The sequence below is a fragment of the Hyperoodon ampullatus genome, assembly GCF_949752795.1.
Source record: "Hyperoodon ampullatus genome assembly, chromosome: 3".
NCBI lineage: Eukaryota > Metazoa > Chordata > Mammalia > Artiodactyla > Ziphiidae > Hyperoodon > Hyperoodon ampullatus.
The window spans coordinates 13,881,333-13,903,213 of record NC_136916.1 but is presented as its reverse complement, the minus strand read 5'-3'; the positions used below and the strand labels follow the sequence as shown (position 1 = coordinate 13,903,213).

At 40.2% G+C, this 21,881-nt stretch overlaps 1 protein-coding gene across 2 annotated transcripts in view; it reads left to right on the top strand.

Moving 5' to 3' along the window:
• MLLT10 (MLLT10 histone lysine methyltransferase DOT1L cofactor) overlaps positions 1-21,881 on the top strand; it is a gene marked incomplete at both ends in the record, with an annotated part of 247,795 nt that overhangs the window by 199,661 nt on the left and 26,253 nt on the right. For both annotated transcript variants that reach the window (XM_079698968.1, XM_079698967.1), the window contains one exon: positions 20,779-20,957. In XM_079698968.1, the coding sequence (XP_079555094.1) occupies positions 20,779-20,957 (179 nt within the window). The remainder of the gene's footprint in view (positions 1-20,778; positions 20,958-21,881) is intronic.

Below are 21,881 nucleotides of genomic sequence, written 5' to 3'. Positions count from 1 at the left end.
ATATATATATATTTTTTTTTTTTAAATGGATGACCACAAGAAAAGCAACAATGATTGCAATTACAAAACACACTCATACTATGTCATAATATTGACATTCAGTCCAGTAATCATCCACTGTAACAGCTCCTTTACTTTGCAGTGAGAATTGATTTGTATATTTTTTGCCTCTGAGTCCTTGTGGGATTTTTTTTTTAATTCAAACAGAAAGTCACAAAAATTATAATCATCCTCATCAGTTCACTCAGTCCCATGTAATTAATTTTTTTTAATCTTGATCTTTTGTTAGCACTTTTATGAATTCATCAGTTTTCCATTACAGTTCTGAAAATGCTTATTCATTCAGTTCAGCAGTATAGTCAGTTACCAGAAACCTGTACTTGTCAGAGTCTTTTCCATGAATTCCTTGAAGATGAAACCCTTTTATAGGAACATATATGCAGAAGTATCAGAGTACACCCAGAGCTGTCTGTAAATGACAAAAGACTTTAAAATGACCATGGTTAAAGATTTGATGAAAGTTCATAATAATACAGTTGACAAGGAAATTTACTTATTTCTGAGATACACATTTTAAAGTAATAACTAGAATTATGACTTACAACATTATACCAGAACATATAAGATTTTTAGAAATTGCATGTAATATCTGAAACATTTGTATTAACATATTTCCATACAAATACCTGAAAGAAAGTTTAGTATTAGTTGTTTTTTTCTGTTTGTTTTTATATACTGCAGGTTCCTATTAGTCATCAGTTTTGTACACATCAGTGTATACATGTCAATCCCAATCGCCCAATTCAGCACACCACCATCCCCACCCCACTGTGGTTTTCCCCCCTTGGTGTCCATACGTTTGTTCTCTGCATCTGTGTCCCAACTTCTGCCCTGCAAACCGCATCATCTGTACCATTTTCTAGGTTCCACATACATGTGTTAATATACGGTATTTGTTTTTCTCTTCCTGACTTACTTCACTCTGTATGACAGTCTCTAGATCCATCCACGTCTCAACAAATGACTCAATTTCGTTCCTTTTTATGGCTGAGTAATATTCCATTGTATATATGTACCACAACTTCTTTATCCATTTGTCTGTCGATGGGCATTTAGGTGGCTTCCATGAACTGGCTATTGTAAATAGTGCTGCAGTGAACATTGGGGTGCATGTGTCTTTGAATTATGGTTTTCTCTGGGTATATGCCCAGTAGTGGGATTGCTGGATCATATGGTAATTCTATTTTTAGTTTTTTAAGGAACCTCCATACTGTTCTGCATAGTGGCTGTATCAATTTACATTCCCACTAATGGTGCAAGAGGGTTCCCTTTTCTCCACACCCTCACCAGCATTTGTTGTCTGTAGGATTTCTGATGATGCCCATTCTAAGTGATGTGAGGTGATACCTCATTGTAGTTTTGATTTGCATTTCTCTAATAATTAGTGATGTTGAGCAGCTTTTCATGCGCATCTTGGCCATCTGTATGTCTTCTTTGGAGAAATGTCTATTTAGGTCTTCTACCCATTTTTGGATTGGGTTGTTTGTTTCTTTAATATTGAGCTGCATGAGCTGTTTATATATTTTGGAGATTAATCCTTTGTCTGTTGATTCATTCTCAAATATTTTCTCCCATTCTGAGGATTGTCTTTTCGTTTTGTCTGTGGTTTCCTTTGCTGTGCAAAAGCTTTGAAGTTTCATTAGGTCCCATTTGCTTATTTTTGTTTTTATTTCCATTATAGGAGATGGATCAAAAAAGATCTTGCTGTGATTTATGTCAAAGGGTGTTCTTCCTATGTTTTCCTCTAAGAGTTTTATAGTGTCCAGTCTTACATTTAGGTCTTGAATCCATTTTGAGTTTATTTTTGTGTACGGTGTTAGGGAGTGTTCTAATTTCATTCTTTTACATGTAGCTGTCTAGTTTTCCCACACCACTTATTGAAGAGACTGTCTTTTCTCCATTGTATATCCTTGCCTCCTTTGTCATAGATGAGTTGACCATAGGTGTGTGGGTTTATCTCTGGGCTTTCTATCTTGTTCCCATTGATCTATGTTTCTGTTTTTGTGCCAGTACCATATTGTCTTGATTACTGTAGCTTTGTAGTATAGTCTGAAGTCAGGGAGTCTGATTCCTCCAGCTCCGTTTTTTTCCTTCAAGACTGCCTTGGCTGTTTGGTGTCTTTTGTGTCTCCATACAAATTTTAAGATGATTTGTTCTAGTTCCGTAAAAAATGCCATTGGTAATTTGATAGGGATCGCATTGAATCTGTAGATTGCTTTGGGTAGTATAGTCATTTTCACAATATTGATTCTTCCTATCCAAGAACATGGTATATCTCTCCATCTGTTGGTATCATTTTAAATTTCTTTCATCAGGGTCTTATAGTTTTCTGCATACAGGTCTTTAGTCTCCCTAGGTAGGTTTATTCCTAGGTATTTTATTCTTTTTGTTGCAATGGTAAATGGGAGTGTTTCCATAATTTCTCTTTCAGATTTTTCATCATTAGTATATAGGAATGCAAGAGATTTCTGTGCATTAATTTTGTATCCTACAACTTTACCAAATTCACTGATTAGCTCTAGTAGTTTTCTGGTGGCATTTTTAGGATTCTCTATGTATACTCTCATGGCATCTGCAAACAGTGACAGTTTTATTTCTTCTTTTCCAATTTGTATTCCTTTTATTTCTTTTTCTTCTCTGATTGCCGTGGCTAGGACTTCCAAAACTATGTTGAATAATAGTGGTGACAGTGGATATCCTTGTGTCGTTCCTGATCTTAGAGCAAATGCTTTCAGTTTTTCACTATTGAGAATGATGTTTGCTGTGCGTTTGTCGTATATGGCCTTTATTATGTCGAGGTAGGTTCCCTCTATGCCCACTTTCTGGAGAGTTTTTATCATAAATGGGTGTTGAATTTTGTCAAAAGCTTTTTCTGCATCTATTGAGAAGATCATATGTTTTTTTTTTCTTCAGTTAGTTAATATCACATTGATTGATTTGCGTATATTGAAGAATCCTTGCATCCCTGGGATAAATGCCACTTGATCATGGTGTATGATCCTTTTAATGTGTTGTTGGATTCTGTTTGCTAGTATTTTGTTGAGGATTTTTGCATCTATATTCATCAGTGATTTTGGTCTGTAATTTTCTTTTTTTTGTAGTATCTTTGTCTGGTTTTGGTATCAGGGTGATGGTGGCCTCATAGAATGAGTTTGGGAGTGTTCCTTCCTCTGCAATTTTTTGGAAGAGTTTGAGAAGGATGGGTGTTAGCTCTTCTCTAAATGTTTGATGGAATTCACCTGTGAAGCCATCTGGTCTTGGACTTTGGTTTGCTGGAATATATTTAATCACAGTTTCAATTTCATTACTTGGGATAGGTCTGTTCATATTTTCTGTTTCTTCCTGCTTCAGTCTTGGAAGATTATACCTTTCTAAGAATTTGTCCATTTCTTCCAGGTTGTCCATTTTATTGGCATAGAGTTGCTTGTAGTAGTCTCTTAGGATGCTTTGTATTTCTGCAGTGTCTGTTGTAACTTCTCCTTTTTCATTTCTAATTTTATTGATTTGAGTCCTCTCCCTCTTTTTCTTGATGAGTCTGGCTAATGGTTTATCAATTTCGTTTATCTTCTCAAAGAACCGTTAGTTTTATTGATCTTTGCTATTGTTTTTTTGTTTCTATTTCATTTATTTCTGCTCTGGTCTTTATGATTTCTTTCCTTCTGCTAACTTTGGGTTTTGTTTGTTCTTCTTTCTCTAGTTCCTTTAGGTGTAAAGTTAGATTGTTTACTTGAGATTTTTCTTGTTTCTTGAGGTAGGCTTGTATAGCTATAAACTTCCCTCTTAGAACTGCTTTTGCTGCATCCCATAGGTTATGGATCACCATGTTTTCATTGTCATTTGTCTCTAGGTATTTTTTGATTTCCTCTTTGATTTCTTCAGTGATCTCTTGGTTATTTAGTAACGTATTGTTTAGCCTCCATATGTTTGTGTCTTTTACTTTTTATTCCCTGTAATTCATTTCTAATCTCATAGCGTTGTGGTCAGAAAAGATGTTTTATATGATTTCAGTTTTGTTAAATTTACTGAGGCTTGATTGGTGACCTAAGATGTGATCTATCCTGGAGAATGTTCCATGCCCACTTGAGAAGAAAGTGTCATCTGCTGTTTTTGGATTGGATGTCCTATAAATATCAATTAAATCTATCTGGTCTATTGTGTCATTTAAAGCTTGTGTTTCCTTATTTATTTTCATTTTGGATGATCTGTCCATTGGTGTAAGTGAGGTGTTAAAGTCCCCCACTATTCTTGTGTTACTATCGATTTCCTCTTTTATAGCTGTTAGCAGTTGCCTTATGTATTGAGGTGCTCCTGTGTTGGGTGCATATATATTTAAAATTGTTATATCTTCTTCTTGGATTGATCCCTTGATCATTGTGTAGTGTCCTTCCTTGTCTCTTGTAACATTCTTTATTTTAAAGTCTATTTTACCTGATATGAGTATTGCTACTCCAGCTTTCTTTTGATTTCCATTTGCATGGAATATCTTTTTCCATCCCCTCACTTTCAGTCTGTATGTGTCCCTAGATCTGAAGTGGGTCTCTTGTAGACAGCATATAGATGGGTCTTGTTTTTGTATCCATTCAGCAAGCCTGTGTCTTTTGGTTGGAGCACTTAATCCATTCACATTTAAGGTAATTATCAATATGTATGTTCCTGTGACCATTTTCTTAATTGTTTTGGGTTTGTTTTTGTAGGTCCTTTTCTTCTCTTGTGTTTCCCACTTAGAGAAGTACATTTAGCATTTGTTGTAGAGCTGGTTTGGTGGTGCTGAATTCTCTTAGCTTTTACTTGTCTGTAAAGCTTTTGATTTCTCCAAATGAGATCCTTGCCTGGTAGAGTAATCTTGGTTGTAGGTTCTTCCCTTTCATCACTTTAAGTATATCATGCCACTCCCTTCTGGCTTGTAGAGTTTCTGCTGAGAAATCAGCTGTTAACCTTATGGGAGTTCCCTTGTATGTTATTTTCATTTTTCCCTTGCATGTTATTTTTCTTTTTTCCCTTGCTGCTTTCAATAATTTTTCTTTGTCTTTAATTTTTGATTACAATTTGATTACTATGTGTCGCAGCATGTTTCTCCTTGGGTTTATCCTGTATGGGACTCGCTGTGCTTCCTGGACTTGGGTGGCTGTTTCCTTCCCCACGTTAGGGAAGTTTTCGGCTATAATCTCTTCAAATATTTTCTCGGGTCCTTTCTCTCCCTCTTCTTCTGGGAGCCATATAATGTGAATGTTGTTGCGTTTAATGTTGTCCCAGAAGTCTCTTAGGCTGTCTTCATTTCTTTTCATTCTTTTTTTCTTTATTCTGTTCCACAGTAGTGAATTCCACCATTCTGTCTTCCAGGTCACTTATCTGTTCTTCTGCCTCAGTCATTCTGCTATTGATTCCTTCTAGTGTAGTTTTCATTTCAGTTATTGTATTGTCATCTCTGTTTGTTCTTTAATTCTTCTAGGTCTTGTTAAACATTTCTTGCATCTCCTAGATCTTTGCCTCCATTCTTTTTCTGAGGTCCTGGATCATCTTCACAATCATAATTCTGAATTCTTTTTCTGGAAGGTTGCCTATCTCCACTTCATTTAGTTGTTTTTCTGGGGTTTTATCTTGTTCCTTCATCTGGTACATAGCCCTCTGCCTTTTCATCTTGTCTATCTTTCTGTGAATGTGGTTTTTGTTCCACAGGCTGCAGAACTGTAGTTGTTTTTTCTGCTGTCTGCCTTTTGGTGGATGAGGCTATCTAAGCGGCTTGATGTGAGGGACTGGTGGCGGGTAGAGCTGACTGTTGCTCTGGTGGGCAGAGCTCAGTAAAACTTTAATCCACTTGACTGTTGATGGGTGTGGCTAGGTTCCCTCCCTGTTGGTTGTTTGGCCTGAGGCAACCCAACACTGGAGCCTACCTGGGCTCTTTGGTGGGGCTAATGACAGATTCTGGGAGGGCTCACGCCAAGGAGTAGTTCCCAGAACTTCTTCTGCTAGTGTCCTGTCCCCATGGTGAGCCACAGCACCCCCCACCCCAGCCCTGCCAAAGTCCTGCATTCAATTCCCGCTAGGCCTCAAAATCTGATTCTCTAGGAATTCCTCCTCCCGTTTGCTGGACCCCCAGGTTCGGAAGCCTGACGTGGGGCTCAGAACCTTCACTCAACTGTGTTGACTTCTATGGTATAAGTGTTCGCCAGTCTGTGAGTCACCCACCCACCAGTTACGGGATTTGATTTTACTGTGATTGCGCCCCTCCTACCGTCTCATTGTGTCTTCTCCTTTGTCTTTGAATGTGGGGTATCTTTTTTGGTGAGTTCCAGTATCTTTCTGTCGATGATTGTCCAGCAGCTAGTTGTGATTCTGGTGTTCTCGCAAGAGGGAGTGAGAGCATGTCCTTCTACTCTGCCTTCTTGGTTCCTCCTCCCACCTATATTTTTATGGTTCATCTTAGCTAAGTGTTTCTATAGACAAAGTCACACCATTGACAGATTCCTGCCATTGTAGATTCATATTAGCCTTGAGTGATATTTAAATTGCTTCGCAATGTTAGTACACATCTCTAGGAAGCTCTTAATTTTTTCCATGATTGTTCTTTTTTTTAACTATTCCTCCCCTTTCCCCATCCCCAGTATATTAGATGTCTTTGCCTCTTACTCCCAGAAAAACCTTGATCTTCTCATAACTCAGTTCTGTAACCTACTTGATTTGTGTCCATCTCCTTTTCCTTCTCTCTAGTCCTGCCTACAATCAAAGGCTAATCCTTACTTGTGGTCTGGATCTCATCCATCCTTTTTTGCCCTCTCAGAGACCTTGCGATTTTAGTGTCCTTACTGTCTCTTTCACTATCACTTATCTTTGCCCATCTACATCTAAACATGCTCTAGTCTTTTCCTCTTGAAAAAAAACACCAAAAAACCCAAACTGTGTTTAATCCCACATTCCTATTTGTGTGCCTAAACCTCAGACTGTTTTCCCCACACTCCCTTGTTTAAGATCTTCTTGTACTTCCTCATTGAGAGAATTCATGTCTGTTATCAATTCTGGACACAATTGTAGGCATTATATCTTAAATTATTACTCTTCTTATTCTTTCTATTCTTGAGGAATTTTTTTTAGATTTTCATCTGTCTTTCATGTCCCTTACCCTCTCTTTTATAATTTCCACTTCTTAATCTCTCTGTGCTATATCTGTACTTTTGTTAACTCTTTTTTGTTCACTCACCATTTCTTTAGCTCTATTTATTTATTGTTTCTATTTAGTGAATGTGTTTTTAAATTTTACGAATTCTTTGGGTGTTTTGTTTTTGTTTTTTTTTTTGCTGTACGTGGGGCCTCTCACTGCTGTGGCCTCCCCCGTTGCGGAGTACAGGCTCCGGAGGCGCAGGCTCAGCGGCCACGGCTCATGGGCCCAGCCACTCCGCAGCATGTGGGATCTTCCTGGACCCGGGCACGAACCCCTGTCCCCTGCATCGGCAGGCGGACTCTCAACCACTGCGCCACCAGGGAAGCCCTGTTGTTGTTTTTTTAATGGACCTGGTCTGGTTTTGTTTTTCTTTCTTGTTTTTTAAGAGCGTTCAGCTCTTTCCTCACATCTAAAAATATTTTTATTTTGAAACAGTGTCAGACTTACAGAAAAATTGCAAATATAGAGAACTTTATTTTCCTCAACCATTTGAGAGTAAGTTACAGTCATAGTGCCCCGTCAGCCCTGAATATCTAAGTATTTCTTACAAACAAGGATATTCTCCTATAATATCATGGTACAGCTATCACGAACAGGAAATTAATATCGCCAGATTACTAGCATCTAGTCTTTAGACGCCATCTGAGTTTTGACAGCTGCCTTAATTTTTGAGGATTATAGGCCAGTTATTTTGGATTTGTCTTTTTTTTTGAAGTTACTACGTTCAGGCTATTTGTTTTATTTTATTTATTTATTTTTTTTGTTGGCCGTACCACATGCACGCAGGGATCTTAGTTCCCGACCAGGGATCCAACCCGTGCCCCCTGTGGTGGAAGCGTGGATTCTTAACCACTGGACCGCCAGGGAAGTCCCAGGGTTATATATTTTAGAAATGATCTTTCCATTGCATTTTGTCACATGGCATATAATGAGACTTTTCCAATGAAAAGGTTTTCTTTCCCCCTTATAATTAGTATTTTGTGGAATAAACTGTGAGACTATGTAAATATTTCATTCCTCGTCAGACTTTCAGTTTATTTCAGTATGGACTTATGGATTTGTATGGGTTATAATCCATTTGTTGTGATGCTCAGATTGTTCACAATTGGGCATTGGGAGCCCTTTAAGCTGACTCCATGTCCTTTTGATATGTCCCCACTATTCTTTTAATGCTTCCTTACTTTCTGACACTGCAAGTATATTAGTTTTCTCTTGCTGCTGTACCAAATTACCACAAATATTAGCAGCTTAAAACCAGACAAATTCCTTAGTGCACAGTCAGAGGTCTGGGTGGGGTAAGTTGGTTTCTCTGCTTAGATTCTCACAAGGCTGAAATCACGGTGTTGGCCAGCTCTTACTGTCAGGAGACTCTGGGAACAACCCGCTTCCAAGCTCATTCAGGTTGTTGGTGGAATCCAGTTCTTTCCTTGGAGTGGTAGAACCAAGGTCACCATTTCCGGTCAGTTAAGGGCCTCCCTTAGTTCCTAGAGGCTTCTCTCCCATTCTTGCACACGTGTCCCTATATCTTAGAGCCAGAAAAGGTGATGCTTTGAATCCTTTTCACACCTAGAATCTCTCTTGACGTCCCCTTCTGCCGCATTTATCTTGCTTTCTCTTCTGCATCTCCCACTGACTCTTCTGCCCTTCTTTGGTTTTTAAGGGCTCATTCAGTTACACTGGGCCCACCCTCATATTCAGAATAAGCCACCTATTTTAAGGTCAGCTGATGAGTACCTTAATTCAATCTGCCAAGTGCCTTCGGAGCAGTACCTAGATTAGTGTTTGATTGAATAACCAGTAGAAGGGAAACGTGGGGAATTCTGCTAACCACAGAAGGATATCCCAGGTTCTTTTTTATATAGAATGTTGTTCCTTTCTCATATTTTTGATTTCTTCTCTTAGGTTCTTAATAATTTAAAATCTTTATCTCATAATCTTTATTTGCTGTTTCTATTTTCTAAGGTTCTTAGAAGATAGTCAGATCTTAATGTCTGCTAACTTGTGATCAAGGGGATTGTTCTTTCCATGTTTTCTAATTTTGGATTGCAAACTCATTTTCTAGCCTGGGTTGAGGATATATCCCTTCAAAGAGGTTTTGTGTTTGTTTCTGCTATATGACGGTACTGCCTGACCTCTTCTTATGTTGATTCAGCATTTGGGATTTACCAGACCAGGCAGATGGTGTAAGTTCAGACCCAAAACCTATTTGAAGGCAAGGCTGTGGCTGTAAATTCTCAAGGCAGATCTTCCATCCTCCATCCAAAGCTCAGATCAAATTGGACAAACTTCCTTATTTTATTTTTCTCCCTGTGTATGCCGTGATTTTTGGGTTTTGTGTTTTGCGGGGGTCTTTGGGGGTGGAGTGGAGAAGGGATGGGTTAGTTTTCCCCTAAAAGTGTAGCCATGGGAAAGTCTAAACTATATAAACAGGGTCTCATCAATTTCAGCTTTCCCTCCATTGGAGACCCAAGGTTTTATCTCTTTTCCTTGTGGTGAGCATTAAAGCCAAAGCTCCTAGGTTCCTGACATAGGCTGGCTGCTTCAGGGCAGCTGTTAAGGCCTTTCCTCTTTATTTGGACCCCTAATTTTTTTTTTGTGGGTTTAGCTATTCACATTTAGGTACTTTTAATTAGGAAGGTTTTTAGGTTGTCAAGTCTGCCTTGTTGCCAGAAACAGAAATTCCCCCATTGATTGATTTATTTATTTTTTTGAACCACTTCATATTGGCTTCTGCAACTACTACTACACTCAGGTCAGGAATAGCTTTCACATTGTCAAGTCCAAGTGAGTATTTTTCAGTTTTCTTCTTACATGACCATCTTACATCACTTCCCCATCTCTTCTTTTTCCACTTCCCCTCACTTGGTTGTCCTACTGTTTTGACCATTTCTTTTTAGTTTTTTGTGACTTCTCCTTTATCCTGATTTGGTGTTGAAATTCCTTGGGGCTCACTCCTGAGCCTCTGCTTTGCTCACTCCATAATTCTCACCAAATTTAAGTTACTTAAAATCTTTTGTGTAAAGTATTGCAATAACTACCTAACTAATCTCCCTGATTCTACTCTTCTGTTGTCTTTTTTTTTTTTTTTTTTTTTTTTTTTTTTTTTTTTTTTTTTTGTGGTACGCAGGCCTCTCACTGCTATGGCCTCTCCCATTGCTGAGCACAGTCTCCGGACGTGCAGGCTCAGCGGCCATGGCTCACGGGCCCAGCCGCTCCGCGGCATGTGGGATCTTCCCGGACCGGGGCACGAACCCGTGTCCCCTGCATCGGCAGGCGGACTCTCAACCACTGCGCCACCAGGGAAGCCCCTGTTGTCTTTTAAGGCATTGTTCACTTTGTATTCAAAGTGATCTCTTAAAAATATTATTATGATCATGTCACTCTCTTGGTTAAGACACTTTAATAGCTTTCCATTACTACAAAATTGGAAAGTCCTTTATGGCCTGCAAGGTTTTACCTGAGCTGACTCTTGGGCTGGATTCTAGCTTCTTTTTTTTTTTTTTTTTTTTTTTTTTTTTTTTTTTTTTAGTTCCCCAAGCAGGGATCAAACCTGCACCTCCTGCAGTGGAAGCTTGGAATGGGTCCTAATCCCCCTGCAGCGGTCCTAACCACTGGACCACCGGGGGAAGTCCCTAGCTTCATTTTGAGCATCTTGTTTCTTTGTTTATTATACCACAGTGGCTGTGTCCATTAGGGTCCATTGTACGTAAGCCACAGAAGTAGGTTCTGTCGAATGTAAGCAAAAAGTAATTTATTGGATATATACAGTTATTTTAGAGAATTAATAGAAAAACCTTATTCTAAAACTTTTGGAGGAGAGAAATAAGGGTAGCTTAAAGGACAAAGTGAACAAGAACTAATAGACTCCTAATATTATTACCATTAGACTAACTTAGGTCTGATCATTCTCTGCCCTTATGAGCATGCATTCAAGGTGTAAGTTCCCAGCAGAGACAGTTCGCCTCAGATTGGATTACATGTTCATCCCTGGGCCAGGAGTGCATGAAGCGGAGGAGGGGTACTTCCCTAATAGAAAATAGGGTGCTATTTGGAAAAGAAATGGGAAAGAGGTCTAGGCAAGTAAAATTAGAACTTCCCCTAAGGACTTCCTTTTAGTTTATGTGTCACTTTACAAAGGCCTACCCTTTACTGCGAATTTTTCTTTTCTCTCTCTCTCTTTTTTTTTTTTGGTACTGCTAATCTTAAGTTACCCCTCGTATTCTGTCATAGCACATTCTACTTTTTCATCATAGCACTAATATTTGTGTGATTATTTAACGTGTGACTCCTTTACTTTAAGCTTCACGAGTGCAAGGATGGTACCTGTTTTCTTCTTTGTAGCATCTTTAGCAGCAAGTATTGTATCTGGGCATATTAGGTGCATAAATATTTGTAGAATATTGTAAAATCAGGTCAGCTCTGCAGTATTCAATTGATATCAAAATGATATTCAAAACATTTTAAAATATTTTTAAATGAAATGAGAAAATATGTATGGTAAGTGTAAGAGGATTAAAAATTCTGTGTCCAGTATATAGGCAACTATATAGAGCAAAACCGTAAATTCTGCACCAAAAAGTTTGAAAATATATAAAAATATTAACAGTCTTTGTGGTTGATTTTTTTTCCTACTTTCCCATCTACTTAAAATTTAAATAATGAGTATGTGTTGTCTTTACGGGTAAATTCAAAAGAAACAACACATAATGAACAAAATTGGGATTGATGCAAAATACTTTACTCTGTCTACCAAATATAGCTTATCAAGTTTAGGTGATTTTAACTTCTAGATGCACTTCAGACACATCTTTCTTCATGGTCAGTTCCACTGCCATTTCCAGAGGATCATAATCTTTCATCTAGTTTATGGAATAGCCTCTTAAATGATCTTCCTGTTTCCACTCTTCCTCCTTTCTGTTCATTTGCTACACAGCAGTTAGAGGGATGATATTTTAAAAATCCAGTTCTCACTATTTGTCTTTATTGTCTTCCCATTGATCTTTTTTTAAAGTATTTATTTATTTATTTTTGGCTGCGTTGGGTCTTTGTTGCTGCGCATGGGCTTTTCTCTAGTTGCAGAGAGCGGGGGCTACTCTTCGTTGCGGTGCGTGGGCTTCTCATTGTGGTGGCTTCTCCTGTTGCGGAGCATGGGCTGTAGGCACGCAGGCTTCAGTAGTTGTGGCTTGTGGGCTCTAGAGTGCAGGCTCAGTAGTTGTGGCACACAGGCTTAGTTGCTCTGCAGCATGTGGGATCTTCCCGGACCAGGGCTTGAACCCATGTCCCCTGCATTGGCAGGTGGATTCTTAACCACTGCGCCACCAGGGAAGTCCCCTTCCTATTGATCTTAACGTAAATTCTAAACACCTCTACATGGCTTACAAGGTCCTGTGAGATCTACTCCTTCCCCTCTCTAACCTTGTCTTCTACCACTCTCTCCACTATACTTGAGCCATATTACCTTTTTTTAACTTGTCTTTTTTTTTTTTTTTTTGCGGTACGCGGGCCTCTCACCGTTGCAGCCTCTCCTGCTATGTAGCACAGGCTTCGGACGCGCAGGCCCAGCGGCCATGGCTCACGGGCCCAGCCACTCTGCGGCAATGTGGGATCTTCCCGGACCGGGGCACGAACCCGCGTCCCCTGCATCGGCAGGTGGACTCTCAACCACTGCGCCACCAGGGAAGCCCTTAACTTGTCTTTTGAACGAGCTTTTCTGCTTCATTCTTTGTTCGGTTAACAACTACATACCTAACCTTTAGGTCTTGTTATATCATTTCTTCAGACAGATCTTTTCTGCTTCTTAATTTTTCACTCTCATTATACCCTTTCTCTTCCATCATATAGCGTTTGCCACAATTTATAGTTGTGTTTTTAAAAAATATTTAATTAATTTATTTATTTGGTTGCTCTGGGTCTTAGTTGCTGCCAGCAGGCTCCTTAGTTGCAGCTCGCGGGCTCCTTAGTTGTGGCATGCGAACTCTTAGTTGTGGCATGCATGTGGGATCTAGTTCCCTGACCAGGGATCAAACCCGGGACCCCTGCATTGGGAGCACAGAGTTTGACCAGGGAAGTCCCATATGTTTGTTTTGATGTTTGCCTCCCTAATTGTATATTCCTGGAGAACAGAGATCTTTTCTGTCTTGTTCCCTACTTTATTCCCTGCTCTGAGCACAGTGCCTGTCTTTTAGTACATATGAAATAAATATTTCTTGGGTGGATGGATAAATGAATCAGTATGTTACTGCCACTCTCTGTATCATTCTGCATCTTTGTTTCTTTTTTGTTTTGTTTTTTCATTTCATTCTTTTTTTTAAATTTTTTATTGAAATATAGTTGATTTACAGTATCTTTATTTTAAAACATCCCATTGTCGTGAGTAAAAAATGGGGACTGTTTGTGCTGAGACTCCAGTTCTTAAAAGTACCTGTGAAGGTGGCCTAGTTCATTCACAGCATGATAAATTTGCTAGAGCACACATTTGTGCGCACACACACATTTGCACACATATGCACACTTGCCTCAAATGAGCAGCCTAGAAACAGAAAAGACAAATGAAGACTCCTAGTCTACACAGCTTATGAAACAATAACAATAGCCTCTAAGTGTCTAGTGTGTGCCAGGCATTTAATCCTTACAACCTAATAAACGACAAGGTGTTCTCATGAGCCCCACTTCACCTCTTTTTTTGTTTTTTAAAATAGATTTATGTATGTATGTATGGCTGCATTGGGTCTTTACTGCTGCATGCGGGCTTTCTCTACCAGCAAGCAGGGGCTACTGTTCGCTGTGCTGCGTGGGCCTCTCATTGCTGTGGCTTCTCTTGTTGCGGATCACTGGCTCTAGGCATGCGGGCTTCAGTAGTTGTGGCATGCAGGCTTAAATAGTGGCACGCAGGCTTAAATAGTTGTGGCACGCAGGCTTTAGTAATTGTGGCTCGCAGACTCTAGAGTGCAGGCTCAGTAGTTGTGGCATACGGGCCTAGTTGCTCCCTGGCATGTGGGATCCTCCCAGACCAGGGCTTGAATCCATGTCCCCTGCATTGGCAGGCGGATTCTTAACTGCTGTGCCACCAGAGAAGCTCCCCACTTCACCTTTAAGGAAAGAAGCTTAGGGAAATTAAGTTGCTTGACCAAAGTCACGCAGCTGATCTCAGGTCCAAATGAGCCCAACCCTGCAAGTTTAATTACTAAGCTATACTGCCTTGCCAAATAGAATTTCACTCATTCAATACTGAATGATAATAATAAATATGTATTGCAAATCTAGTATGCCTGGCACTGCTCTAAGTACAATACTGGGAATAAGGCAGTGAACAAAGCAGACTCCCATCCTCATGGAGAGTACATTTCAGAGGGACATGGGAAAGACAGTGAACAAAAGGAATAAGGAAAACACGCAGAATGATAAATGTGATAATGAGTATGGAGAAAAATAAAGCAGGGAAGTAGATGGGTGCAGTGAGGGGGTTGCAGTACTCAATAGGGTGGTCAAGGAAGGCCTCTCTGAGAAGGTGCCATTTGAGCTGAGACCTGAAGGGTGCCAAGACATCTGTGAGGAACCCAAGGAAACTTCGGACAGAGGAGGAGACGCAAGCACGGTCTTGTCTGGCACACCCTGACGCTAAGAACCCCAGAGGGGAGCCTTTTTCAGGACAGCTGCATGTTATACCTGCGCTGCTTCTCTCTCTCGGGCGCCCGTGGGTGGGTGAGCAGGTCTCCGTCCTCACCGCCACTGTCACACGTGACGGCTGACCCAGGCTGGTCCTAAGCCCGGGCCTCCTCTCTCGCCAGTTCCATTTGCCAAAATTCATTCCACACGAGGAGCGCTCCTCCTGACACTGCTCATTCCACACGTCCTCCCACGCCTGGTTACACACAGGTAAAAGTGTGGTAATGCACCTTTGTTTGCCCATTGGATTAACAAAGATCTAAAGACTAGATGAAATCGAGCGTGAGGTGGAAAACAGGCACTTGGTCTCTGTTGGTGAAGAGTGTAAACTGGTACAGCTACCCTGAACGGCAGGTGCACAATATTGTATCCTGAACAGGTGAATTTGAGGGTATTTTCCTTGAGCTTGTGCATTGCAGGATTCAGTTATATTTAATTAGATGAATGTCACCTTGATTTAGATTAAAATAGCATATAACTTGTAAAAGATGAAAATAGAGTGAAGTTGAATAGAAAGCAGGTATAGAACAATCTAAGGAGGATTATTTGCCCTGCGAAAAAGGATCTAGAGGTCTTAGTGAACGGTTAATGCTGTACCATCATACCTGAGGTATGAGGGAGTTGAGGTGAGCCAGTGATCCTCATTTTCAGAAAAATATTTAGAATTCCATGCTTTCCTGACTTGATAGGAAAGGAAAATTTTGATTTGTTCTATTTTATTACAGTAACCTGAATACCAGTTTCAAAGTGTGATTGCTGCGTTTTTAGCTGTGCAGTTTCCCATTTAAGATCAAGCTAATGCAGTTAAAAAACAGACTTAAGTTTAGAGATTGAAGATCCTCAAACACACCACAGTTTTACTTCTCAGTATTATACTTTCATGATATATTATTGCATGTGGTAATGGTATTTGCAGTTTTCAAAGTGTAGTACGGATATTAGAGGACCTGACAATTAAAATACTGTACTTTCCTGACTTAAAGATAAATTTTTAACTAGAGCACTAACTCTAAAATAGCTATAGCTACCATTTATGGCAACTTACTGTGTATTAGGCACTGTTAGAGCCTTTACATGGGTATTCTCAAAAACCTTTAAGGTAGCTATTATCTTGGTTTTTAGAAGAGAACAGTATGGAGGCTCACAAAGTTTAAGATCACAAGGTTGGGAGAGCCAGGACGTTTGTCTCAGTCAGAAACTTGTCCTGTTGTGATTTCAGCCTGCTGCCTCCAGCTCACTTTTGTCTTTTAGTTTTGGGAATTGGAGATTCCATGTATAGTATGCTTTTTGACATTAAAAAAAATCAGCACTCTACCTTTTAAGGTACTTTGAAAAAGCTGAGTTCAAGTACTTCTCTCTGGAACTCTTCCACCCCAGTCTCTTCCTCTGAACTTAAGTCGTTTTTTGTATCATATGTCCTTCTTATGGTATTTAGCATTTCCTTCCTGTATCATAGTAGCTTGGGAGTACTTATTAGCTCTGCTGTGAGACTATAAGTTCTTTTTTTTTTTTTTTTTTTTTTTTTTTTTTTTTTTTTTTTTTTTTTGTGGTATGCGGGCCTCTCACTGTTGTGGCCTCTCCCGTTGCGGAGCACAGGCTCCGGACGCGCAGGCTCAGCAGCCATGGCTCACGGGCCCAGCCGCTCCGCGGCATATGGGATCCTCCCAGACCGGGGCACGAACCCGTATCCCCTGCATCGGCAGGCGGACTCCCAACCACCGCGCCACCAGGGAGGCCCGAGACTATAAGTTCTTTGAAGGATGAATTCCTTTCTGTTCTTTGCTATCTTCATTGCCTTTTAAAAAATTATTATCAGAACCTCAATAAGTATTTGTTGAAAGAACTATGGGGTAAACAACTTAAAACAATTTTTTTTTTCTCACCTACATGCCTGTCCTTTGGAATGTAGGTTTATAAATATTCACTGCATTTATGTGCTCTTTTCTGTCCTCCACAGCCAAACTTCTTAAAAGAGTTATCGTGCCAAAATTTCTTGTGACTTTTCATGACTTCTTTTTCTGGCCTTACCTTAAATGACCAATAGAATCATTTGACCTTTTCCTTTGAAATTCTCTTAGGCGGTTTCTAAGATTCTCTCTGTTTCCTTATTTTGTTCTTTGTGGTCCATCTTTCTTTGTCTACCCTTTAAATGGTAATGTTCCCTAGGTCCTGTCTTTAGTCCTCTTCTCTTGATCACACCAAGAACTTTCCTGGGTGATCTCATTTTTCCTTGCCTTGCCTTTGACCAGCTTCCATATCACAGTTTTTTTTTTTGCGGTACGCGGGCCTCTCACTGCTGTGGCCTCTCCCGTTGCGGAGCACAGGCTCCGGGCGCGCAGGCCCAGCGGTCACGGCTCACGGGCCCAGCCGCTCCGCGGCACGCGGGATCCCCCCGGACCTGGGCGCAAACCCGCGTCCCCTGCATCGGCAGGCGGACTCTCAACCACTGCGCCACCAGGGAAGCCCCATATCACAGGTTTTTAATCAAATACTTACAGGAGCTAGGTAGGTAACATAAATGAGTGACGAAGAGGTGAAGCATAAGGAATGGTGGGACTCTGGTGGGTTAAGGAATCAATGCCCTGTCCAGAGCTCGGGCGGATTGTTGCTATTTCAGAATATAGTATCCAGTGTTGACAGAGCTTCAGGTTTTTCAGGAGAAATTAGAAATCTAGGCTTTTTAATATGAAATTTCCGTGTTTCTAAATATGAACTAGTTAGCAGGCCAACAGGAAGCCTTTCTGAGTTTTCACATTTACTTATTCTATCTTTGTCATCCTTCTGGCTCCTGATTTGTGTCTCCAGACCTGATTTTTTCTGCTGAGCTTCAGGCTCATCCCATTCTGTTTTAGATGATATAGGAGTTTTGTGTCCCACAGGCATCTCAAAGACTGTGATGATCAACCTCAACCTCAAACATGTAATTAGGAAGTGGTTTTGGTTGTAAAGTCACATGGCTATGAGTTTGACTCTTGGTTCTACCATCTACTAGGTCACTAAAGGAATTAGTTTATTTCTTCAAACTTCCGTTTGCTCATATGTAAAATGGGAGTAATAGTTACTTCATTGGTCTGTGGTCCTAGCACAGTGACCTACACATAGTAACAAGTGCTGGATACTCTCAGTTGCTGTTTCTACTTCAGTGAATGTTACCACTCTCACAGTCACTTACTGGTGTTTAAGAGTCATTTTTGACTCTTCCCTCTTTTTTATTCTTCAGATCTAATTAGTTACCAGTCCTACGAATGTTGTCTTTGTAATGTCTCATTACTGCTGTTACCTTAGGTTTGTTTTTTTTAATATTATTATTATTTTTGCTCATCAGTATCATTGTAGCAGCCCTTAACAGCTTTCTCAGTCTCTGTTTAAATCCCCTCCCCAATCTGTTCTCAGCCTTGTACCAGTGATTTATTTATGTTTTGCTGAAACACCAATCTGATCACACCAGACTTCTGCTTACAATACTTTGGTGGCTTCCGATTGTCTCTGAATTTTTAACTTTTAACATTTTAACTTTTAATGTTCTTCTTGATTTGATTCCTGCTTATTTTTTAGCCTCATTTCTTGCTTAAGCTACACGGATGGCACTTGGAAGTTCTTAGAATCCACCTGGCTCTGTGGCGCCTGTTTCTTCCTCAGAATGCCCTTCACCTCTGTCCTGTAGCTCCCTTAGAAATTAGCTTTAAAGGCACCCATCTCTCCCAGTTCGCTTTTTGACCCCATCCTCTCTCACTCCAGGTCTGGGTTAGATAACCCTCTTTATGCACTCATAGCCTCCTGAGGATATCTCTATCATAGTACTCTTCACGGTCTTTTGTAATTGTCTCTTTTTTCCACTAAGCTTCTTGAAGGCGGAGACCACATATCTTGAATGGCTTTGTATCTCTAGGGCTTAGAATAATGTCTGGCAAACAGTGAGCTCTCAGATGTTTGTGGAATGAATGTATTTGTTAAGTGGATAAATTATCTTTATTCTGGAGAAATTGTAGATATAAAAAGATTCTTAGGAGCCTCAATTATGGTTGTAAGGCCTTTAAAAATGTCCCAATTTTTGTATTCCCCTTGTTTGAAGATTATAGATAATTTTATTTATTATGAATCAATAATATTTATATTCTTTAGAACAAAGTAAATTTTACTGTTGATATAACCAAGCACTGTGTTTTCTCAAAAAAATTTTTTTGACTATAGCATACTTAGGTTCTTTTTTTCTGCTTTCCTCTTGTTTATAATGTCAAGTTCTTAAGGTCTTATTCCCTCCCACCCTCCCAAGAGCCCTGGTTTATTATAAGATTTCTCAGCTTCCATTGCTGTTGACTCTATGGGCCAGATAATTGTTAGTTTTGAGGAGCTGTCTTGTGCATTGTACAATGTTTAGCAGCATCCCTGGCCATTACCTACTAGATGCCAGTAGTACCTCCTAGTTTTGACAACCAAAAATGTGTCCAGACATTGTCATATGTCTCCTGTGAAGCAGAATCACCCCTGGTTCAGAACCCCACTGGTTTATAGAGATTCCTGTCTCTTAACCTTTATCCTCAAAGAGCCTCTCCTTCTCTGTGGACTCTTTGTTTATCAGCATAAGAGCATGATCTCCCATCTTGAAAAAAAAAAGAAACAAAAAACCCACAAAACACTTTTTAAAGTAACTCCTAGTTTCTGCTTAACTTTTGCTCATTTTCTCTTTCTGTCCTCTGTCCATCCACTTCTCTAGAGTGAATTGCTTCTACTCTTTCTTTCTGGCTTTTTAACCCTGTGATGCTACTGAAAATGCTTTCAAATCTCTTTCCTCTTTTCCAGTGTTCTCTGAAGTGAATGCTACCACCACCTAGCTTTACACGTCACCATCATCTCTTAATCCTCTGGTCCCTGGCCACCCCGACTGCTACTTAGATACCCCATTTGGTCAGTCATAAAGTCCTGTTTATTCTACCTCCTGAATATCTATAGAATCCACCTGTATTCTTTATTCTCACTGCTGTGTCCCACCAGTGGCATCAGGCTCTTTGTTGTTCTCGGAATATCAAGTCTAGTCCTGTTCCATTTTATTTTCTGCTCTGTAATGTGGATGACCTTTCTAAAACAAAGTCTCTTCCCATTTCAGACCTTCTCAATCATGAGTGCTGGGGCTCTAGTATCTGCATTTTTGAAAAGCTTACCAAGTGATTTTTATACAGCTCTAATTTCTTCATTCTCCTATTTCAGAAACATGTTACTGCTCTTAGGAATTCCTAAACCCCTTATTATTATTTTTACAAAGCACTTCCTGATGTGATATCTGTCTCTTAACAAATCATCTTTTTTTTTTTTTTTTGCGGTATGTGGGCTTCTCACTGTTGTGGCCTCTCCCGTTGCGGAGCACAGGCTCCGGACACACAGGCCCAGCGGCCATGGCTCACGGGCCCAGCCGCTCCGCGGCATGTGGGATCTTCCCAGACCGGGGCACGAACCCATCTCCCCTGCATCGGCAGGCGGACTCTCAACCACTGCGCCACCAGGGAAGCCCAACAAATCATCTTTGACGTATGAAAAAAGTATTAGTTTCTTTAAGACAAGTGCTTTATGAAAAGTCAGTATTTATACATTTAGTTCATGGGGGTTTTGTTTGTTTGTTTGTTTGCGGTACACGGGCCTCTCACTGTTGTGGCCTCTCCCGTTGCGGAGCACAGGCTCTGGACGCACAGGCCCAGCGGCCATGGCTCACGGGCCCAGCCGCTCCGCAGCATGTGGGATCTTCCCGGACCGTGTTTTTTTTTTTTTGACATCAATAAAATTTATCATTGTGGGAGGGATCAGGAGGAAATGTGGGTATTCTAACTTATTGATTAATGTTGTGTATCTGTGACAAATTTGACTGCTAAATTATAAAATATTTAAATAAGATTTTTTTCTTGTAGGTATTTATAGCAGCAGTGATGTAGCAGTATCATTTCCAAATGTAGCATCTGGCTCAGGATCCAGTACTCCTGTCTCCAGTTCTCATTTACCTCAGCAACCTTCTGGGCATTTACAGCAAGTGGGAGCGCTCTCCCCATCTGCTGGGTCGTCTGCACCCTCTGCTGTTGCTACAACTCAGGTAAATTATTACCATGTTACAAAGTAACATGTACATCCGTTTGTCTTTTTTTTTCTAAACATCTTTATTGGAGTATAATTGCTTTACAATGGTGTGTTAGTTTCTGCTGTATAACAAAGTGAATTGGCTATATGTACACATATATCCCCATATCTCCTCCCTCTTGTGTCTCCCTCCCACCCCTCTAGGTGGTCACAAAGCACCGAGCTGATCTCCCTGCGCTATGCAGCTGCTTCCCACTAGCTATCTGTTTTACATTTGGTAGTGTATATATGTCCATGCCACTCTCTCACTTCGTCCCAGCTTACCCTTCCCCCTCCCCGTGTCCTCAGGTCCCTTCTCTACATCTGGGTCTTTATTCATCCTGCCCCTAGGTTCTTCAGAACCATTTTTTTTTTCTTAGATTCCATATATATGTGTTAGCATACGGTATTTGTTTTTCTCTTTCTGACTTACTTCACTCTGTATGACAGACTCTTGGTCCATCCACCTCACTACAGATAACTCAATTTCGTTTCTTTTTATGGCTGAGTAATATTCCGTTGTATATATGTGCCACATCTTCTTTATCCATTCATCTGTCGATGGACACTTAGGTAGCTTTCATGTCCTGGCTATTGTAAATAGAGCTGCGATGAACATTGTGGTACATGACTCTTCTTGAATTATGGTTTTCTCAGGGTATATGGGATTGCTGGGTCGCACGGTAGTTCTATTTTTAGTTTTTTAAGGAACCTCTATACTGTTCTCCGTAGTGGCTGTATCAATTTACATTCCCACCAACAGTGCAAGAGGGTTCCCTTTTCTCCACACCCTCTCCAGCATTTATTGTTTGTAGATTTTTTGATGATGGTCATTCTGACTGGTGTGAGGTGATACCTCATTGTAGTTTTGATTTGCATTTCTCTGCTGATTAGTGATGTT